The following is a 20,861-nucleotide window of genomic DNA, read 5'->3' as shown; positions in this document are numbered from 1 at the left end:
TCACCTCCATTGAGAGCTCCTTTGACCACATGTGTGTTCACAGCAACAGCTTCCAAATGCAAACGCCACACCTGGAATCAACTCCAGACCTTTTAACTGCTTAATTGATGACAGGTTAACGAGGGAAGAGCCCATGCAGCCTTGTTATTTATTTTTTTTGCAGCCTTCAGAGTCAATTGTCCAATTACTTTTGGTCCCTTGAAAAAGAGGCGGCTACGTATTAAACAGCTGTAATTCCTAAACCCTTGCTCCAAATTGGATGTGAATACTCTCAAATTACAGCTAAGAGTCTGCACTTTAAGCCCATATTGATTATATAATTGTATCCTTAATATGTTTTCGTAGACAGCTAAAATAACAAAACTTGTGTCACTGTCCAAATATTTTTGGGCCTAACTGTATTTTTGATTTCCAATCGACAGAAAAAGGAAACCTTGATACCTTGCAACCTGTTAGCTTCATTAGCATAGCAGCTCCAAACGCAAATCTAACTACGGAAGCTTCTTGGAATGTCTTCACCACTGGGTACGTTTTGTTGAATAGAGCGTTTCAAGTATTTTACATTAATGAGGACGCTATTACACAAGGACAACAACCTTCAGAAACTTTATCGATCGTTTGATGGAACTCGTCGTAAAATGAAAAATAACTTTGTATTGTACTGTATTGAATAAATTCAACATGAGTCATTGCATAAATCATGCTGGGTCTGTTTTTCCTCCCCGGCTGTCAGATTGTAAATCCTCCCAATTATCCTGCCAGTCAGCTACGATGAGGTGTTATCAGGAAATCTGTGAATCACACACACCAGCAGGTATCATGAACCGAGCTGTGATTCACAGAGTTCTGCGAGTTCGACTGGACGCCAACAAGAATTACAAACCGATCTGTGATAAAGAGCTCTGGAGATGCCCGAGGCGTCATCATTATAGTCCAGTCTCTGTTTCACGGGTTTAAACCCAACACCACACGTTTATCGCAAGGCCGCTCCTGACTCAGGCATTATTAAATCGCTGATTAAAAATATTCCCGAGAGGAATTATGAAGCAACAGATGGCTGAATGTCAATGTGTGTGAATGTTAATTACAGAGCTTAAAGCTGCCCTTTACCTTCGTCTGGACTCCGTACCGACTGGCTTCTGATGCAGCGTTTCCATAGCAACAGTTGCCATGTTGGCACTGTCCAGTTGACGGACAGGTTTACTGAGAAAACAAAGAAAGAAACCGACAGATCAATGTATGACTCCTGACTCTGTCTATCCATCCATCATTAGAAAGGCACAGGAGGAGACACACACACACACACACACACACACACACACACACACACACACACACACACACACACATTTGCACACTATCCACCCACCCACACATACATTCTTGTACTTCTATCATTGTGGGGACTCACTGCTATAATACATTCTCTAGCCCCTTACCCTAACCATCACAACTAAATGCTGAACCCCACCCCTTCCCCTAACCTAATCCTCATTCTAAGCTGAACCCTAAAACTGAGTCTTAACCCTCAAACACCCCTTTGAAGAAGTGAGGACCAGCCAAAATGTCCCCACTTCCCAAAAATGTCCTCACTCCATTGGCAAAAAATGTATTCTGGTCCTCAATATGTAGCAAGAACGTACGTACGTACACACACGGTGGGAGACGTGTGGCACGAAGACACAATCAGGTGTGAGTTCTGCCATTGCAACATCTGTTTCACACAATGCTGTGACACTAATATTTTCCAAGAAGAGGCGTGGCCCTTGTACCAATCAAGAATATTAAAGGAGGCATGGCCATTATACCCATCCAGACTATTAAAGGAGGCGTGGCCATTGTACCCATCAAGAATATTAAAGGAGCTGTGGCCTGTGTATGTGTCAAGACTATTAAAGGAGGTGTGGCCCTTGTACTCAGACTATTAAAGGAGGCATGGTCTGCGTATGTGTCAAGACTATTAAAGGAGGTGTGGCCTGTGTATGTGCCAAGAATATTAAAGGAGATGTGGCCATTATACACATCCTGAATATTAAAGGAGGAGGTGTGGCATGTGCATGTGTCAGAGACTATTAAAGGAGGTGTGGCCCGTGTATATGTCAAGACTATTAAAGGAGGTGTGACCCTTGTATCCATCAAGACTACTAAAGCAGGTGTGGCCACTGTACACATCCAGAATATTAAAGGAGGTGTGGCCACTGTACACATCCAGAATATTAAAGGAGGCGTGGCCATTGTACTCATCCAGAATATTAAAGGAGACGTTGCCTGTGTATGTGTGAAGACTATTAAAGGAGGCGCGGCCATTGTACCCATCAAGAATATTAAAGGAGCTGTAGCCTGTGCATGTGTCAAGACTATTAAAGGAGGTGTGGCCCTTGTACTCAGACTATTAAAGGAGGCATGGCCTGCGTATGTGTCAAGACTATTAAAGGAGGTGTGGCCTCTGTATGTGCCAAGAATATTAAAGGAGGTGTGGTCATTGTATGCATCAAAAATGTTAAAGGAGGAGTGGCTTCTGTATGTGTCAAGACTATTAAAGGAGCTGTGGCCCTTGTACCCATCAAGACTATTAAAGGGAGATATGACAATTATACACATCCTGAATATTAAAGGAGGAGGTGTGGCATGTGCATGTGTCAAGACTATTAAAGGAGGTGTGGCCCGTGTATATGTTAAGACTATTAAAGGAGGTGTGACCCTTGTATCCATCAAGACTACTAAATGAGGTGTGGCCACTGTACACATCCAGCATATTAAAGGAGGTGTGGCCACTGTACACATCCAGAATATTAAAGGAGATGTGGCCATTATACACATCCTGAATATTAAAGGAGGTGTGGCATGTGCATATGTCAAGACTATTAAAGGAGGTGTGGCCCGTGTATATGTGAAGACTATTAAAGGAGGTGTGGCCCGTGTATATGTCAAGACTATTAAAGGAGGTGTGACCCTTGTATCCATCAAGACTACTAAAGGAGGTGTGGCCACTGTACACATCCAGAATATTAAAGGAGGCGTGGCCATTGTACTCATCCAGAATATTAAAGGAGACGTTGCCTGTGTATGTGTGAAGACTATTAAAGGAGGCGTGGCCATTGTACCCATCAAGAATATTAAAGGAGCTGTGGCCTGTGTATGTGTCAAGACTATTAAAGGAGGTGTGGCCCTTGTATCCATCAAGACTACTAAATGAGGTGTGGCCACTGTACACATCCAGCATATTAAAGGAGCTGTGGCCCTTGTACCCATTAAGACTATTAAAGGAGGTGTGGCCCGTGTATCCATCAAGACTACTAAATGAGGTGTGGCCACTGTACACATCCAGCATATTAAAGGAGCTGTGGCCCTTGTACCCATCAAGACTATTAAAGGAGATGTGGCTATTATACACATCCTGAATATTAAAGGAGGAGGTGTGGCATGTGCATGTGTCAAGACTATTAAAGGAGGTGTGGCCCATGTATATGTCAAGACTATTAAAGGAGGTGTGACCCTTGTATCCATCAAGACTACTAAATGAGGTGTGGCCACTGTACACATCCAGCATATTAAAGGAGGTGTGGCCACTGTACACATCCAGAATATTAAAGGAGATGTGGCCATTATACACATCCTGAATATTAAAGGAGGTGTGGCATGTGCATGTGTCAAGACTATTAAAGGAGGTGTGGCCCGTGTATATGTCAAGACTATTAAAGGAGGTGTGACCCTTGTATCCATCAAGACTACTAAAGGAGGTGTGGCCACTGTACACATCCAGAATATTAAAGGAGGTGTGGCCACTGTACACATCCAGAATATTAAAGGAGGCGTGGCCATTGTACTCATCCAGAATATTAAAGGAGACATTGCCTGTGTATGTGTGAAGACTATTAAAGGAGGCGTGGCCATTGTACCCATCAAGAATATTAAAGGAGCTGTGGCCTGTGTATGTGTCAAGACTATTAAAGGAGGTGTGGCCCTTGTATCCATCAAGACTACTAAATGAGGTGTGGCCACTGTACACATCCAGCATATTAAAGGAGCTGTGGCCTGTGTATGTGTCAAGACTATTAAAGGAGGTGTGGCCCTTGTACTCAGACTATTAAAGGAGGCATGGCCTGTGTATGTGTCAAGACTATTAAAGGAGGTGTGGCCTGTGTATGTGCCAAGAATATTAAAGGAGGTGTGGTCATTGTATCCATCAAGACTACTAAAGGAGGTGTGGCCACTGTACACATCCAGAATATTAAAGGAGGTGTGGCCACTGTACACATCCAGAATATTAAAGGAGGTGTGGCCACTGTACACATCCAGAATATTAAAGGAGGTGTGGCCACTGTACACATCCAGAATATTAAAGGAGGTGTGGCCACTGTACACATCCAGAATATTAAAGGAGGTGTGACCCTTGTATCCATCAAGACTACTAAAGGAGGTGTGGCCACTGTACACATCCAGAATATTAAAGGTGTGGCCACTGTACACATCCAGAATATTAAAGGAGGTGTGGCCACTGTACACATCCAGAATATTAAAGGAGGTGTGGCCACTGTACACATACAGAATATTAAAGGAGGTGTGACCCTTGTATCCATCAAGACTACTAAAGGAGGTGTGGCCACTGTACACATCCAGAATATTAAAGGAGGCGTGGCCATTGTACTCATCTCATCTCATCTCATTATCTCTAGCCGCTTTATCCTTCTACAGGGTCGCAGGCAAGCTGGAGCCTATCCCAGCTGACTACGGGTGAAAGGCGGGGTACACCCTGGACAAGTCGCCAGGTCATCACAGGGCTGACACATAGACACAGACAACCATTCACACTCACATTCACACCTACGGTCAATTTAGAGTCACCAGTTAACCTAACCTGCATGTCTTTGGACTGTGGGGGAAACCGGAGCACCCGGAGGAAACCCACGCGGACACGGGGAGAACATGCAAACTCCACACAGAAAGGCCCTCGCCAGCCCCGGGGCTCGAACCCAGGACCTTCTTGCTATGAGGCGACAGCGCTAACCACTACACCACCGTGCCGCCCGCCATTGTACTCATCCAGAATATTAAAGGAGACGTTGCCTGTGTATGTGTGAAGACTATTAAAGGAGGCGTGGCCATTGTACCCATCAAGAATATTAAAGGAGCTGTGGCCTGTGTATGTGTCAAGACTATTAAAGGAGGTGTGGCCCTTGTACTCAGTCTATTAAAGGAGGCATGGCCTGCGTATGTGTCAAGACTATTAAAGGAGGTGTGGCCTGTGTATGTGCCAAGAATATTAAAGGAGGTGTGGTCATTGTACGCATCAAAAATGTTAAAGGAGGAGTGGCCTCTGTGTCAAGACTATTAAAGGAGCTGTGGCCCTTGTACCCATCAAGACTATTAAAGGAGATGTGGCCATTATACACATCCTGAATATTAAAGGAGAAGGTGTGGCATGTGCATGTGTCAAGACTATTAAAGGAGGTGTAGCCCGTGTATATGTCAAGACTATTAAAGGAGGTGTGACCCTTGTATCCATCAAGACTACTAAATGAGGTGTGGCCACTGTACACATCCAGCATATTAAAGGAGGTGTGGCCACTGTACACATCCAGAATATTAAAGGAGGTGTGGCCACTGTACACATCCAGAATATTAAAGGAGGTGTGGCCCATGTATGTGTCAAGACTATTAAAAGGTGGTGTGACCCTTGTACCCATCAAGGCTATTAAAGGAGGTGTGGCTACTGTACACATCCAGAATATTAAAGGAGGCGTGGCCTGTGTATGTGTCAAGACTATTAAAAGGAGGCATGGCCCTTGTACCTATCAATACTATTAAAGGAGGTGTGGCCTGTGTATGTGTCAAGGCTATTAAAGGAGGTGTGGCCCTTGTACCAATCAAGATGATTAAAGGAGGCATGGCTTGTGTGTCAAGGTTATTAAAGGGTGATGCGTGAGCTATATTACTGTCAGACCTACTGACCGAGTCATCCTCGGGTGGCCTCCGGACCTGCCAGTCTTCGTTATGGGGCGTCTCATTCCCAGTGAAGGAAGATGAGATATTGAGAGAACATGTCTCACTGGATGTTATGATTTGTACCTGCACTTGAGGTGTAACTGCTCATACATTAGAGAATAAAATAATCCTGTGGAGGTTGGAAGCTGACGAGTCGGCCTGCCAGACAAACAGCATGTTGGCTTCTCTCACAGACTGTGAACTGGAAATATGAGAATGACACAGTTTTGTAATGTGGTGCCAATTTTCTAAAAAAAAGGACATCTTGGACTTGTTTCTTCGACGCTTGCAGTTGTTTACTCCACACAACGCTGACAGAAAAATGTCTTTGGCTGGGGTCCAGGAATGAATCAACATGTTCCAATAACTCACTGGTTTCATGGGTCAAGATTTCATCACAACCTTCTGCACTCAGCTGCAGTGGATGAACCGAATATCTTTTTTCCTTGTATAGGCTGATTTGAGATTTTAGTCCTGGTGTGGTTTTCGTACTCCACTTAGTATTTAAAGACTGCGACTGCGCATTACCATGACAAGTAATAAAGGGTGATGGAAACATATGGTTTTCTTCTCCACTCTTATAAAAGGTTCCTTGGTGGTTCTTTGGACTGTTAGGGGTTTGTAAAATTCCAAAGTGGTTCTACTTGGAAATCTTTATGAAACTGTTGTAGGATTTTATGTACAAGAGACAAATTAAAGAGTGTTTTACAGTTCCAAATAACTCTTTTTCTAATAACCTAGCACCCAGATGCAGTTTTATTTTGGTTCCAGGAAGCATTTAAAACGTTATTTACAGAACCCTGTAGTATAAGCGAAACAAGCAATACGGTAATGCAAAATAAAGAAAGGTGAACGCGATGAATATGTATTAATGTTTGGCATCGCCAGCCATAAAGCTACGTACTGCAACAAGAAGCACTTTGACCATTACTAAAGAATTGGAACTTTCTACAAATTTCCTGATGTAATTAGCAACTCGTTTAAGCCTAGAGAAGGTGAAACACTCACTCAGGACTGCGTGCAGGTGTATGAGGGTTCAGTTCTGCCCGCTGCAGTCGGCCCACTCCAGAACCTGGCATCTCCCCACTCAGTCGGTCCGGCAAAACCGAGTCCTTCTTCATATTGATCTCGGAGTAGGGACAGCCCATAGCACTGGAAAAAACACACACAGTGTTTTAACCAGCCACCGTGGTCATGTAGTTATTTCTGCAAAGCTAAAATTGTGGGTCCTTTCAGTAATAATAGTCACTGCAATTGTGAGTTTTCTGTTCAGAACCAAGAAAGATCTAGAAGACATTTTAAACACATCAGTTTCCACAGATTGCATCAGATTGCTGTTACTTGTTATCTACATTAGCCTTGTCACTTCAGCGGATAATTGAAATAAGTAAGCATCGTTCGCCTAGCAATTCCTGGGCGAACGAGTATATTTACAGTGAGAGGATGAAATGAAGAGTTTACATTTCCTTTTCTTTTTTGCAGAACAAACCCTTTAAGGTACACCAGGAACCAGGGACGTTTGTCACCTCATTGCTGGATGAACTTCTGAGATTGCTAATCCACTCCAGATGATCCAAAATGTTCCACTGTGTCTGGCTTTTAATGAACTGAGCCCTTCATCATCTCATTTCATCTCCTCAAATCAGGCCAAATCATGTTAGCCTATAGAGTAAATAACACTGTCACCAAGCTCCAGGGAATCGTTTTAACGTCCAAGTCTAAACAACAGTCTTTTCACTGGTGGTTTCTGATGGAAAAAAAAAAAATGTTTGTTCTGCAAATTCCTTTAAAACCTCCAAGAACTGGAGCAGATGGACAGAATACAGAAAAGCCTCAGCACTCTTGCTCTGAGCTCTAATGCATCTATATATCTGTCTCAGCATGTTCTCTTTTGCTACACAGGTGACTCAGGGGGGCCATAAGCTGAGGAAAACCTTGAGTGATTCCAGAACTGGACAACAGTTCCAGAATTCAAGACTGTGACTGTTAAAGTAGCGCAGTTTGAATGTTTTTTCAGAGGGCTGAGAATCCACCCTTGAGGTACACCTTGATCCATAACAGTTATTACTCCAGGGATAATCGGAGGGTCATCAATGGTGGACCTGGATGCACATCTGGCCAAGAACCAAGTGCTTGGAAAAAAGGAGGATACATTTCAGCATCTCTACTTTTCTGAACATGAGCCATTGTGGCTTCTGGAGCAAATCCTCAGTCGTGGTTTATCCAGTGTAAATTATTGTTTTATTTTAATTTACCCTTCCTGGTTGTGAAAAGAATAAGAAATGTGTGTTTATTCAGTATTTATGTTTGTTACAAACCATAACCACTTCAAATTCATGCATTGTAGTTATGAATTAACTGTTCGTGGTTAAGCAACAAAACGTTCTTGCCCTTCCAGTCATGTTACTTATTTGGATATTTTATTGAATGTCTTTACTATAAAATGTTACTAACGCATACCTACTATTGTATCATTACATTACATTGCAGGCATTTAGCAGATGGGATATACAACGTACCCAGAGCAGCTTGGGGAGCAGTTGGAGGTTAGGTGCCTTGCTCAAGTGCACTTCAGCCACTCCTGCTGGTCCAGAGAATCAAACCAGCGACCTTTTGGTCCTAATGCAGCTTCTCTAACCATTAGGCCATGGCTTCACCAGTATCAACTTTATTTCATCTGCACCACGGGGCAAATCATGTAGCATCGTTGTCTCACAGCTCCAGGGTCCCTGGTTCTTTGTTTTTGTTCTTCTGCAGTTTTCCTCAGGATCAATAATGTATCTAACGATCTATCTTCTGTTCAGATCTTCTTCCTGTATCCATGTGGGTTTCCCTCTGGGTTCTCTGGTTTCTTCCCACATCCAGAAAACACACTGGCAGGTAGACTGGTGACTCTAGTCTGGCCCGAGGTGTGAATGGGCTGGCATTTCATTCAGTGTGTATTCCTACATCGTACCCAGGATCCACTCGGATCCATCCCATCCCTGACCAGGATAAAACACTTACTGAACTTGAACGGTGAGCCAGTGAACGGAATGAGAAATACGTCGTCATCATTTTATGTTAGGACTGTTATAGTCATGTTGTCTGTTGTTGCCCGGATGGGGATGGGTTCCCTTTTGAGTCTGGTTCCTCTCGAGATTTCTTCCTCATGTCGTCTGAGGGAGTTTTTCCTTGCCACCGTCGCCGCAGACTTGCTCATTGGGGATAGATTAGGGATAAAATTAGCTCATGCTTTAAGTCGTTCAAATTCTGTAAAGCTGCTTTGCGACAACGTTTATTGTTAAAAGCGCTATACAACTAAACTTGACTTGACAAATGCTACGGCATCACTCTTGTTCTTCCCAGAAGTGAAAAGCCAACAACAGTAAATTGCGTTTGTCTTCATGTCAATCCCACAGACAATCTGATATTAAACTCTTCCTGATATCTTGCTCATTTCAGGCCCTCATCCTCCCACTGTGATGAGAACTCGAGTTTGAATTATGAGGAGCTGGCATTGGATGAGCAGCACAGAGGAGGATTGTGTTTGAGGATCACCGTGTGGCTGAAATGAAAGACAGGCCTATTTTTATTTACTTAGTATTTACAAAAAGGAAGGGACTTATCTCCCAAGCACGTGTATTAGCATACAAATAGGATCCAGTGGGGATCAAGTACAGTCACTCAAGAAGGAGGAGGGATTGGGGAACAGACACCAGAACACACACACTACTTCTTATCTCCTAATAAATAATCTCCTCTGGTTGCCACGGTGCTTCTCATGTTTCCATCCACACAGAGCCGATCTCTGATAAAGCGTGTCTGAGAACACAATGCCAGACAAAACACAGATGAAGAGAGAGTGAGGGACATGTTTACGAGTTCTATCCTTTTATCTATCTCTCTGGTTTGGCTTCTTGTTTAAGTATGTGTCTGCCAGCCTCATTTTCTTTCTCTCTCTCTCTCTCTCTCTCTCTCTCCACAGTTCACTACAAATACCTTTCTGCAGATTGCCTCTCAGAGAAGTGGATGAATATGTGGAGATAAATTATAATAGCAGATTTAGAGACAGATGGACAGATAGATTTATGTATGTTTGGATTGGAGGACAAAGGGAGGAATAGTTGGATAGACAAATTGATGGATGGATAGAGAAAAGGATGGGAGTATGGAAGGAAAGATAAATAATTGAACAGTAAACTGATGGACTGGGATAGATTGGTGTATTTTTGCAGATTTCCTCTTGGATGGATGGATGGATGGATGGATGGATGGATGGATGGATGGATGAACAGACAGACAAATGGATTGGTGACTGGATGGAGAAATGGAAGGAAGGACAATTGAATGGATAGAGAAATTGGAGGGGAAAAAAGGGTAGGTGAACAAATGGCTGTATGGAGGAATGAATGAACAAAGAAAGTATGGGTTGACTCTTGCCCCTTTTCCACCAAAGCAGTTCCAGGGCTGGTTCGGGGCCAGTGCTTAGTTTGGAACTGGGTTTTCTGTTTCCATTGACAAAGAACTGACTCTGGGGCCAGAAAAACCGGTTCCAGGCTAGCACCAACTCTCTGCTGGGCCAGAGGAAAGAACCGCTTACGTCAGCGGAGGGGGCGGAGTTGTTAAGACCAACAACAATAACAAGACCGCGAAAGATCGCCATTTTTAAGCGACGAGAAGCAGCAGCTGTACAAACGCGAAGTCATCCATTATTATTATTGGTGTTGTTGCTGCTGCTGCTTCTTCCGCGTCGTTTTTGCTTCGATATTCGCGCCAAGGTTTATGCAAACTTAGCGACGTAACTGATGTATACAGCGACGTAACTGACGTATACAGCGACGTAATGACGTGGCTTCCCTTAGCACCGCGAGCTATGGAAAAACAAACTGGTTCTCAGCTGGCTGGTTCTCAGCTGGCTGAGTTGTGAACCAGCACTGGCCCCGAACCAGCCCTGGAACTGATTTGGTGGAAAAGGGGTAAAAGAGGGGAATAGATGGATGGATAAGTGGGTGGTTAGATGGATAGTTGGATGGATAGCTAGATGGATGAATGGGTGGCTAGATGGACAGTTGGATGAATGGATAGAGGAGTGGATAGATGGATAGGTGGATGGATGGATGACTGGGTGGCTAGATGGACAGTTGGATGGAGGAGTTAATAAATGGATAATTGGATGGATGGGTGGGTGGATAGATGGATAGTTAAATGGATGGACAGTTAAATGGATGGACAGATGGATGGGGATGGATCTGATCCTGAACCAGTGAGTTAAATGAGGTTTTGTGAAGGAGAGATATACTGATACACACACACCTGTGGTGTCCAGAGTAGCGAGCCCCTTTGATGTGTCCGACTCCTCTGCAGCCAGGTGTAGGACAGCCGCCTTGCTCTGATTCACTCATATCATCCAAACCTACAGGGGGTGACAGAGAGCACACATGACCCCCAAACACACAGCTTCATTCCCTTCTCCCTTTCTCTGACCAGTGCATCTTCCCTTGTTTTTGCGTTACTATGGAGACTGCAGTAATAGGAAATGAGAGCGTATGCTCTCCCTGTGTCTGAGTGAGTTTCCTCCGGGGTCTCCAGTTTCATTCCCACCTCCAAAAATCCGTCCCACTCACTGATTGGCGGCTGTAGGGCGTGTCCAGTTTTGGCGCACCACCCTGCAGGATGGATGTCTGGGCTGTCTGCGTCCAGCCAGTAATCGTACTCATCTGTCCAGCCATCGAAATGGAGCTGAGGGAAACAGACCCATAAGAGGTCATTCAGAGGTTAAAGGTCAGACTGTTATTGCGTATTATTTCCCAGCTTTGAGTTACTGTCCTGTAAAACCTTGTTAAAGCTTCTGCACTGATGTGGGCAGGGCAAACAGTGATAATTTTCGTAGTAGGGTTTATTACGGTGACGGACTTCTGCTTCAACTGAATTCCTCGTTCAAATAACTTATGGGTGGAGCCTGGATCAGAAGTGGGTGGAGTTATAGTATTACTGTGTACCTTCACTCTGTGCTCGTCACGGTCCACCACCGTAGCCACTCGCACCATCACAGGGTTCCTGACGTCCACCGCCTCCAGCTTCATGTTCACCTGGAAACTGTGGTGAGGCTTCTGCAGAGAGACACGGAGATAAAACACTGTGTACAGAGGCACAGAGACATGTGTGTGTATGTTCCCTCACCGCTTTGAAGGACCTGGCAGGTGCGGGTAATGAGCTTGTCTCCTCTAGATACCTCTCCCAGGAGAAGTTCTCAGCATCGGCGTAACCTGTGGAGGAACCACATGATTGAGTCAGAAGTGGAGCAAACAAACAATCTCTCTCTCTCTCTCAGGATTCAGCGGAATGTGTCACGATGGAGAACTTGTTTACAGATTCATTAAACATGCCGGGAATGCTGAGCCTCCTCCAGATCGCTGCCGAACATCAGAACATCATCAGTAATAGAAGATCAGGAACTATTTACTGTATCATGCCCGTTCTGCCTTTCTTCCTTCTTAGTTTTCATTTCTTAATCCATCCCCATGTTCTTTCTTTTACCTGGAGGCGTGGTTAGGGTTCTGCCGTTCTCCTGACCCCAGCCAACTGGATGGATATACGGACTTGTCACATCACACCTACACAGAAAAGCATCACAGAGAGAAAAGTTTACGTTACAGTGTAAAGCTAAACACACACACATGGGGGGAACGACTGAGAGAGAGAGAGAAATGTACTGTAGAACTAAGGACACACAGAGAGAGAGAAAACTGAATATAATATAGAGAGACAGACAGACATCTATTACTGATAATTTAACAGCAAATATCTGTGGTGATGAGTGAGTGTGTGTGTGGGGGATCCTCTAGCACCATCTCGGGCCAAATAAAGCCACCACACACACACACACACACCTGAAACGTCAGTGAAACACTGCCCTCTAGTGGCAGTACATTAAATTACATTTCCTTTCTACTGCACTGCTACACTGTCAGAACTACACTGTTCATTACTCCTGCCCGCTCACCACCACAAATTCAAAAATTAAAAAATATCTGAGTGTAACACGTGTTTCTTATTACCAGTAGTCGTGGCTCTCGTCCCAGCTGTCCAAGTGCACGAGCAGACGGCTGTCCACCAGGTCCCTAATGGTGGAGACGCAGACGAGCGACGGGTTCTTCTTATCCACCGCCTCTAGCTTCATCCCCACCCTGAAGCCTAAAGGTGTGACTGTCTGAAACACACACACGTAGCATTAATAAGGCAGAAATAAAACTACTGTGTAATATCAATCAATCAAATTTTATTTATATAGCCCTTTACAATAACCAAAAGGTACCCAAAGTGCTTTACATCAAAGCCATAAAACAGAACACCAAAACACATAAAAACACAGGTTTTGACTGCGGAAGGTGCCACCATGCTGCAGATTACCAAAAGTCTTTCAGAAGTACATGAAATAAAACAGACGAAACGAAGCACCCCTCAAAAACAAGACTCCCCTAGTCAGGATTGTATGCCAATCTAAAAAAGTAGGTCTTCAACTTTGAATTAAAAAGGCCGGGATCAATAGTGGTGCGAATGTCGGGGGGCAGATTGTTCCACAGTCTGGGAGCAGCGACAGCAAAAGAACGATCACCCCACTGTTTATATCTCGACCTTGGAACTTCTAACAGAAGCTGACTCGAAGAACGCAGGGCCCTACCATGATCACGAATAGTTAAAATCTCAGACAGGTAAGAGGGAGCCAGGCCATCGATGGCATTAAAAAACAAACAACAGAAGTTTAAAATCAATTCTCAAACGGACTGGAAGCCAATGGAGTGACGACAACACAGGAGTAATGTGCTCAAGTCTAGACGTGCTTGTTAAAAATCGGGCCGCAGCGTTCTGTACAAGTTGAAGACGTAAAATTGAAGACTGGCTGAGGCCAACATACAGGGCATTACAATAGTTCAGTCTCGAACTGATAAATACATGAATTGCCTTCTCGAGATCCTGTCGACTGAGAAACGGCTTCGCTTTGGCCAAGAGACGAAGTTGAAAAAAGCTCGTTCTAACAACAGATCTAATCTGTTTATCAAATTTAAGCCCACTGTCAAACGTTACCCCAAGATTTTGTACAAATGGTTTAAAAAAAGGGGCCAGAGTACCAAAATTTGTTGTAAAAACATTTGACATGGAATATCCGTGGATAAGTTACATCATAGCAGCTATAAACAGTCTGTTCCTCACCAGCCTGTCTCTTTTCCTGAACTGAAATACAGTGATGAAAATCCCAGAGCTCTTCTATTTATACCAGGACATGCGAGTCGTAAATACCTGGAAACGTGACTTTGGTGCGTAGCTGGAAATTTCAACTTTCATTAATTTATTTATTTATAAATAATTGTGGGTCGATTATTTTTTTTTAAATCAAAAATATTTATCCCCATAGCTCCATATAACTCCTACAAACATTCAACCGGTCGCTCTTGAGATATCGAAAAACCCACCCAGAGTGGTGTCAGTTTGAGAAGCTGAGTCCACTCACAGTGTTGTGGTTGTGGAACAGAGATCTGGGCGCGGCCTGCAGTTTATTCGTCTTGAGGTACGAACACCAGCTGAACGCCTCACTCTTCATCCCTGCAAACAGAGCGAAGGAAATTTATCAGGGATCAGAGCTGTAATTACCCTCCCATCCTGCAGGGGGAGCTCCTCTGCTCTTCTTAAAACATCACATTTCCTAAAAAAAAAATCCCATCATTTTTACTTGATACAAGTGGAACACATGATCGAGCAGATTTGTGTGCTAAATGAAAATGAATAACTTCTAATTAATTAATTGACGTGTTTAGTAAACATTATTAACAAAGACACATTAATCAGTGTCTATTCACACTGCAGTGTATTTAGTGTGTACTTGTCATGCATTGTGTTGTTCTGTGTGGTTAGTGTTTGTAGTAGTTTACCGTCATGAAGGGTTCTTGTTATAAGCGGTCACTTAGGGCTCCGGACCACCAGGGGGCGCCATGAGCTTTAACACGGATGTGCAAAACAGCACACTGATGTGATGTTTTTCAATCAGTACGTCACAGGAGAAATTTTTGTGGTGCGAAAGAAATTGAAACTGCAAAAGGTACTAAATTACGTAACTAGCACTAGAAAATCGCAAACAAGCAGCGATCAGTGAAGCGTTTGTGTCGATCCGTGTTGGAAAAAAAGCAGAAGAGGAGAAATGGAAAGACACTGTGAAGAAATCAATGCTGATTAATTGGTGGATCTTCCTTCTGCTTGTAATGTGATGTAACTGAACTGAAAAAACGTAGAAGCTAGCGAGCACCCAGAGGAGGAGCTGTTAGGCGTTAAGTTGCTAGCTTGTTAGTACTCACTATGACAACAGCAGCCTGTTGATTTTAAAGATAAACACCGGTCACTTGTTCAAAACGTGAATTGCATATAGGTCTTTTCAGAAGAAAGGATTTTCCCCTGATTTTTTTCTTTCGCTATGCTTAGTATCCTCATGGTCTTGAGGTCATTTTCAGGTGCGCCTTCTGGCTCCTGATTAAGCTTCATGCGAGGCTTCAGAACGATCCCGGGGTTTATTACAGTGTGATTTTGACAGACTTACTGAGTACTCTGTGTTTACTGATGGAACTTGACGTACTGTATTGTACCTTTAGGTGGCTGCAGTTTGTGTCCCGTTTTCTCACACCAGCCCACGGGGTGAATCTCAGGAGAGTTGCCGTTTACCCAGAAATCATAGCAGTCTGAGTAAAGATCAAAGTGCAGTCGCATTCTGTATCCGGATACCTGCAGAAAACACACTGTGATGTTTGGAGGTCACATGGTTAACACTATGAAAGTGATACACCGGAGTACGAGGTGTACCCCTCAACAGCCTCTCGTTTATTCTCCTCTCTCTTAGCGAAAAACCGTACAGCGTAAATTCAGAAAACTTACAGTTCCACCTTCAGCTCTGACTGTTACACAGCGCTGACACTGGAAACTCCTTCCATGAACAATACAAAACACACAGAGTAGATGATAATTATATGGATACCAGAAAAGAGAGAGAGAGGCGTACTGTAGAACGAAAGACAGAGAGAGGCGTACTGTAGAACTAAAGAGAGAGGTACTGTACAACTAAAGAGAGAGAGAGACGTACTGTAGAACTAAAGAGAGACATAGAGAGAGGCACTGTGGAACTAAAGAGAAACGTACTGTAGAACTAGAGAGAGAGAGGGAGAGAGACATACTGTAGGATGAGAGAGAGGTACTGTAGAACTAGAGAGAGAGAGAGACGTACTGTAGAACTAGAGAGAGAGAGGGAGAGACGTAATGTAGAACTAGAGAGGGAGAGAGAGACGTACTGTAGAACTAGAGAGAGAGAGGGAGAGAAAGACATACTGTAGAATGAGAGAGAGAGAGGGAGAGAGAGACGTACTGTAGAACTAGAGAGAGAGAGACGTACTGTAGAACTAGAGAGGGACGTACTGTAGAACTAGAGAGAGAGAGGGAGAGAGAGACATTCTGTAGAACTAGAGAGAGAGAGGGAGAGAGAGACATACTGTAGAATGAGAGAGAGAGGGAGAGAGAGACATACTGTAGAACGAGAGAGAGAGGAAGAGAGAGACATACTGTAGAACTAGAGAGAGAGAGGGAGAGACGTACTGTAGAACTAGAGAGAGAGAGGGAGAGAGAGACGTACTGTAGAACTAGAGAGAGAGAGGGAGAGAGAGAGACATACTGTAGAACTAGAGAGAGAGAGGGAGAGAGAGAGACATACTGTAGAACGAGAGAGAGAGGGAGAGAGGGACATACTGTAGAACAAGAGAGACGCGTACTGTAGAACTAGAGAGAGACGTACTGTAGAACTAGAGAGAGAGAGGTACTGTAGAACTAGAGAGAGAGAGAGAGAGAGAGAGACATACTGTAGAACTAGGGAGAGACGTACTGTAGAACTAGAGAGAGAGAGAGAGAGACACATACTGTAGAACGAGAGAGAGAGAGACATACTGTAGAACTAGAGAGAGAGAGGGAGAGAGAGACGTACTGTAGAACTAGAGAGAGGGAGAGAGAGACATACTGTAGAACAAGAGAGACGCGTACTGTAGAACTAGAGAGAGAGACGTACTGTAGAACTAGAGAGAGAGAGAGAGATACTGTAGAACTAAAGAGAGAGAGAGGTACTGTAGAACTAAAGAGAGAGAGAGAGGTATTGTAGAACTAAAGAGAGAGGTACTGTAGAACTAAAGAGAGAGAGAGGTATTGTAGAACTAAAGAGAGAGGTACTGTAGAACTAAAGAGAGAGAGAGAGAGAGAGAGAGAGAGAGAGAGAGAGAGACGTACTGTAGAACTAAAGAGACACACAGAGAGGTACTGTAGAACTAAAGAGACACACAGAGAGGTACTGTGGAACTAAAGAGAGAGAGAGACAGAGAGAAGTACTGTAGAACTAAAGAGAGAGAGACGTACTGTAGAACTAGAGAGAGACGTACTGTAGAACTAGAGAGAGAGAGGGAGAGAGAGAGAGACACACTGTAGAACTAGGGAGAGATGTACTGTAGAACTAGATAGAGAGAGACGTACTGTAGAACTAAAGAGAGAGAGAGGTACTGTAGAACTAGAGAGAGAGAGAGGGAGAGAGACATACTGCAGAACTAGAGAGAGAGGTACTGTAGAACTAGAGACAGAGAGAGAGAGAGAAAGAGAGGTACTGTAGAACTAGAGAGGGAGAGACGTACTGTAGAACTAGAGAGAGGGAGAGAGAGACATACTGTAGAACAAGAGAGAGAGAGAGACATACTGTAGAACTAAAGAGAGAGAGAGGTACTGTAGAACTAGAGAGAGAGAGACGTACTGTAGAACTAGAGAGAGAGAGATACTGTAGAACTAAAGAGAGAGAGGTACTGTAGAACTAAAGAGAGAGAGAGGTATTGTAGAACTAAAGAGAGAGGTACTGTAGAACTAAAGAGAGAGGTACTGTAGAACTAAAGAGAGAGAGAGACGTACTGTAGAACTAAAGAGACACACAGAGAGGTACTGTGGAACTAGAGAGAGACGGAGAGAAGTACTGTAGAACTAAAGAGAGAGAGAGACGTACTGTAGAACTAGAGAGAGACGTACTGTAGAACTAGAGAGAGAGAGAGACGTACTGTAGAACGAGAGAGAGAGGGAGAGAGAGACATACTGTAGAACGAGAGAGAGAGGGAGAGAGAGACATACTGTAGAACGAGAGAGAGAGGGAGAGAGAGACGTACTGTAGAACTAGAGAGAGAGAGAGAGAGAGAGAGACGTACTGTAGAACTAGAGAGAGAGAGGGAGAGAGAGAGATACTGTAGAACGAGAGAGAGAGGGAGAGAGAGACGTACTGTAGAACTAGAGAGAGAGAGAGAGACGTACTGTAGAACTAGAGAGAGAGAGACATACTGTAGAACTAGAGAGAGACGTACTGTAGAACTAGAGAGAGAGAGGGAGAGACAGACATTCTGTAGAACTAGAGAGAGAGAGGGAGAGAGAGACATACTGTAGAACGAGAGAGAGAGGGAGAGAGAGAGACATACTGTAGAACGAGAGAGAGAGGGAGAGAGAGACGTACTGTAGAACTAGAGAGAGAGAGGGAGAGAGAGAGATACTGTAGAATGAGAGAGAGAGGGAGAGACGTACTGTAGAACTAGAGAGAGAGAGAGAGAGATGTACTGTAGAACTAGAGAGAGAGACATACTGTAGAACTAGAGAGAGACGTACTGTAGAACTAGAGAGAGAGAGGGAGAGAGAGACATTCTGTAGAACTAGAGAGAGAGAGGGAGAGAGAGACATACTGTAGAACGAGAGAGAGAGGGAGAGAGAGACATACTGTAGAACGAGAGAGAGAGGGAGAGAGAGACGTACTGTAGAACTAGAGAGAGAGGGAGAGAGAGACGTACTGTAGAACTAGAGAGAGAGAGGGAGAGAGAGACATACTGTAGAACTAGAGAGAGAGAGGGAGAGAGAGAGACATACTGTAGAACGAGAGAGAGAGGGAGAGAGAGACATACTGTAGAACGAGAGAGAGAGGGAGAGAGAGACATACTGTAGAACGAGAGAGAGAGGGAGAGAGAGACATATTGTAGAACTAGAGAGAGAGAGGGAGAGACGTACTGTAGAACTAGAGAGAGAGAGGGAGAGAGAGACGTACTGTAGAACTAGAGAGAGAGAGGGAGAGAGAGAGACATACTGTAGAACTAGAGAGAGAGAGGGAGAGAGAGAGACATACTGTAGAACGAGAGAGAGAGGGAGAGAGGGACATACTGTAGAACAAGAGAGACGCGTACTGTAGAACTAGAGAGAGACGTACTGTAGAACTAGAGAGAGAGAGGTACTGTAGAACTAGAGAGAGAGAGAGAGAGAGAGAGACATACTGTAGAACTAGGGAGAGACGTACTGTAGAACTAGAGAGAGAGAGAGAGACACACATACTGTAGAACGAGAGAGAGAGAGACATACTGTAGAACTAGAGAGAGAGAGGGAGAGAGAGACGTACTGTAGAACTAGAGAGAGGGAGAGAGAGACATACTGTAGAACAAGAGAGACGCGTACTGTAGAACTAGAGAGAGAGACGTACTGTAGAACTAGAGAGAGAGAGAGAGATACTGTAGAACTAAAGAGAGAGAGAGGTACTGTAGAACTAAAGAGAGAGAGAGAGGTATTGTAGAACTAAAGAGAGAGGTACTGTAGAACTAAAGAGAGAGAGAGGTATTGTAGAACTAAAGAGAGAGGTACTGTAGAACTAAAGAGAGAGAGAGAGAGAGAGAGAGAGAGAGAGAGAGACGTACTGTAGAACTAAAGAGACACACAGAGAGGTACTGTAGAACTAAAGAGACACACAGAGAGGTACTGTGGAACTAAAGAGAGAGAGAGACAGAGAGAAGTACTGTAGAACTAAAGAGAGAGAGACGTACTGTAGAACTAGAGAGAGACGTACTGTAGAACTAGAGAGAGAGAGGGAGAGAGAGAGAGACACACTGTAGAACTAGGGAGAGATGTACTGTAGAACTAGATAGAGAGAGACGTACTGTAGAACTAAAGAGAGAGAGAGGTACTGTAGAACTAGAGAGAGAGAGAGGGAGAGAGACATACTGCAGAACTAGAGAGAGAGGTACTGTAGAACTAGAGACAGAGAGAGAGAGAGAAAGAGAGGTACTGTAGAACTAGAGAGGGAGAGACGTACTGTAGAACTAGAGAGAGGGAGAGAGAGACATACTGTAGAACAAGAGAGAGAGAGAGACATACTGTAGAACTAAAGAGAGAGAGAGGTACTGTAGAACTAGAGAGAGAGAGACGTACTGTAGAACTAGAGAGAGAGAGATACTGTAGAACTAAAGAGAGAGAGGTACTGTAGAACTAAAGAGAGAGAGAGGTATTGTAGAACTAAAGAGAGAGGTACTGTAGAACTAAAGAGAGAGGTACTGTAGAACTAAAGAGAGAGAGAGACGTACTGTAGAACTAAAGAGACACACAGAGAGGTACTGTGGAACTAGAGAGAGACGGAGAGAAGTACTGTAGAACTAAAGAGAGAGAGAGACGTACTGTAGAACTAGAGAGAGACGTACTGTAGAACTAGAGAGAGAGAGAGACGTACTGTAGAACGAGAGAGAGAGGGAGAGAGAGACATACTGTAGAACGAGAGAGAGAGGGAGAGAGAGACATACTGTAGAACGAGAGAGAGAGGGAGAGAGAGACGTACTGTAGAACTAGAGAGAGAGAGAGAGAGAGAGAGACGTACTGTAGAACTAGAGAGAGAGAGGGAGAGAGAGAGATACTGTAGAACGAGAGAGAGAGGGAGAGAGAGACGTACTGTAGAACTAGAGAGAGAGAGAGAGACGTACTGTAGAACTAGAGAGAGAGAGACATACTGTAGAACTAGAGAGAGACGTACTGTAGAACTAGAGAGAGAG

The 20,861-nt window shown here is 44.0% G+C and overlaps 2 protein-coding genes across 6 annotated transcripts in view; one reads left to right on the top strand and one right to left on the bottom strand.

Annotated features, from left to right (window-relative positions):
- The window catches only part of l3mbtl3 (L3MBTL histone methyl-lysine binding protein 3), a 60,787-nt gene that overhangs the window by 29,270 nt on the left and 10,656 nt on the right, over positions 1 to 20,861 (bottom strand). For 2 of the 3 annotated variants that reach the window (XM_060913597.1, XM_060913599.1), the window contains 10 exons: positions 15,600 to 15,735; positions 14,477 to 14,568; positions 13,026 to 13,177; positions 12,505 to 12,581; positions 12,148 to 12,233; positions 11,967 to 12,077; positions 11,592 to 11,706; positions 11,281 to 11,380; positions 6,994 to 7,137; positions 1,111 to 1,203 (listed from right to left, as the gene is read on the bottom strand). In XM_060913597.1, the coding sequence (XP_060769580.1) occupies positions 1,111 to 1,203; positions 6,994 to 7,137; positions 11,281 to 11,380; positions 11,592 to 11,706; positions 11,967 to 12,077; positions 12,148 to 12,233; positions 12,505 to 12,581; positions 13,026 to 13,177; positions 14,477 to 14,568; positions 15,600 to 15,735 (1,106 nt within the window). The remainder of the gene's footprint in view (positions 1 to 1,110; positions 1,204 to 6,993; positions 7,138 to 11,280; positions 11,381 to 11,591; positions 11,707 to 11,966; positions 12,078 to 12,147; positions 12,234 to 12,504; positions 12,582 to 13,025; positions 13,178 to 14,476; positions 14,569 to 15,599; positions 15,736 to 20,861) is intronic. The other variant, XM_060913598.1, reaches the window with a different exon arrangement.
- Positions 13,081 to 20,861, top strand: part of tmem244 (transmembrane protein 244) — a 31,842-nt gene continuing 24,061 nt past the window's right edge. For 2 of the 3 annotated variants that reach the window (XM_060913664.1, XM_060913666.1), the window contains exon 1: positions 13,110 to 13,167. The gene's annotated coding sequence lies outside the window, so the exon portion shown is untranslated. Of the gene's footprint in view, positions 13,168 to 20,861 lie in introns of all 3 variants that reach the window. The other variant, XM_060913667.1, reaches the window with a different exon arrangement.

Source organism: Neoarius graeffei, chromosome 2, assembly GCF_027579695.1.
Source record: "Neoarius graeffei isolate fNeoGra1 chromosome 2, fNeoGra1.pri, whole genome shotgun sequence".
Taxonomy (NCBI): domain Eukaryota; kingdom Metazoa; phylum Chordata; class Actinopteri; order Siluriformes; family Ariidae; genus Neoarius; species Neoarius graeffei.
Note: the sequence above shows the minus strand (reverse complement) of the source record. Positions and strands in the feature narration are given on the sequence as shown.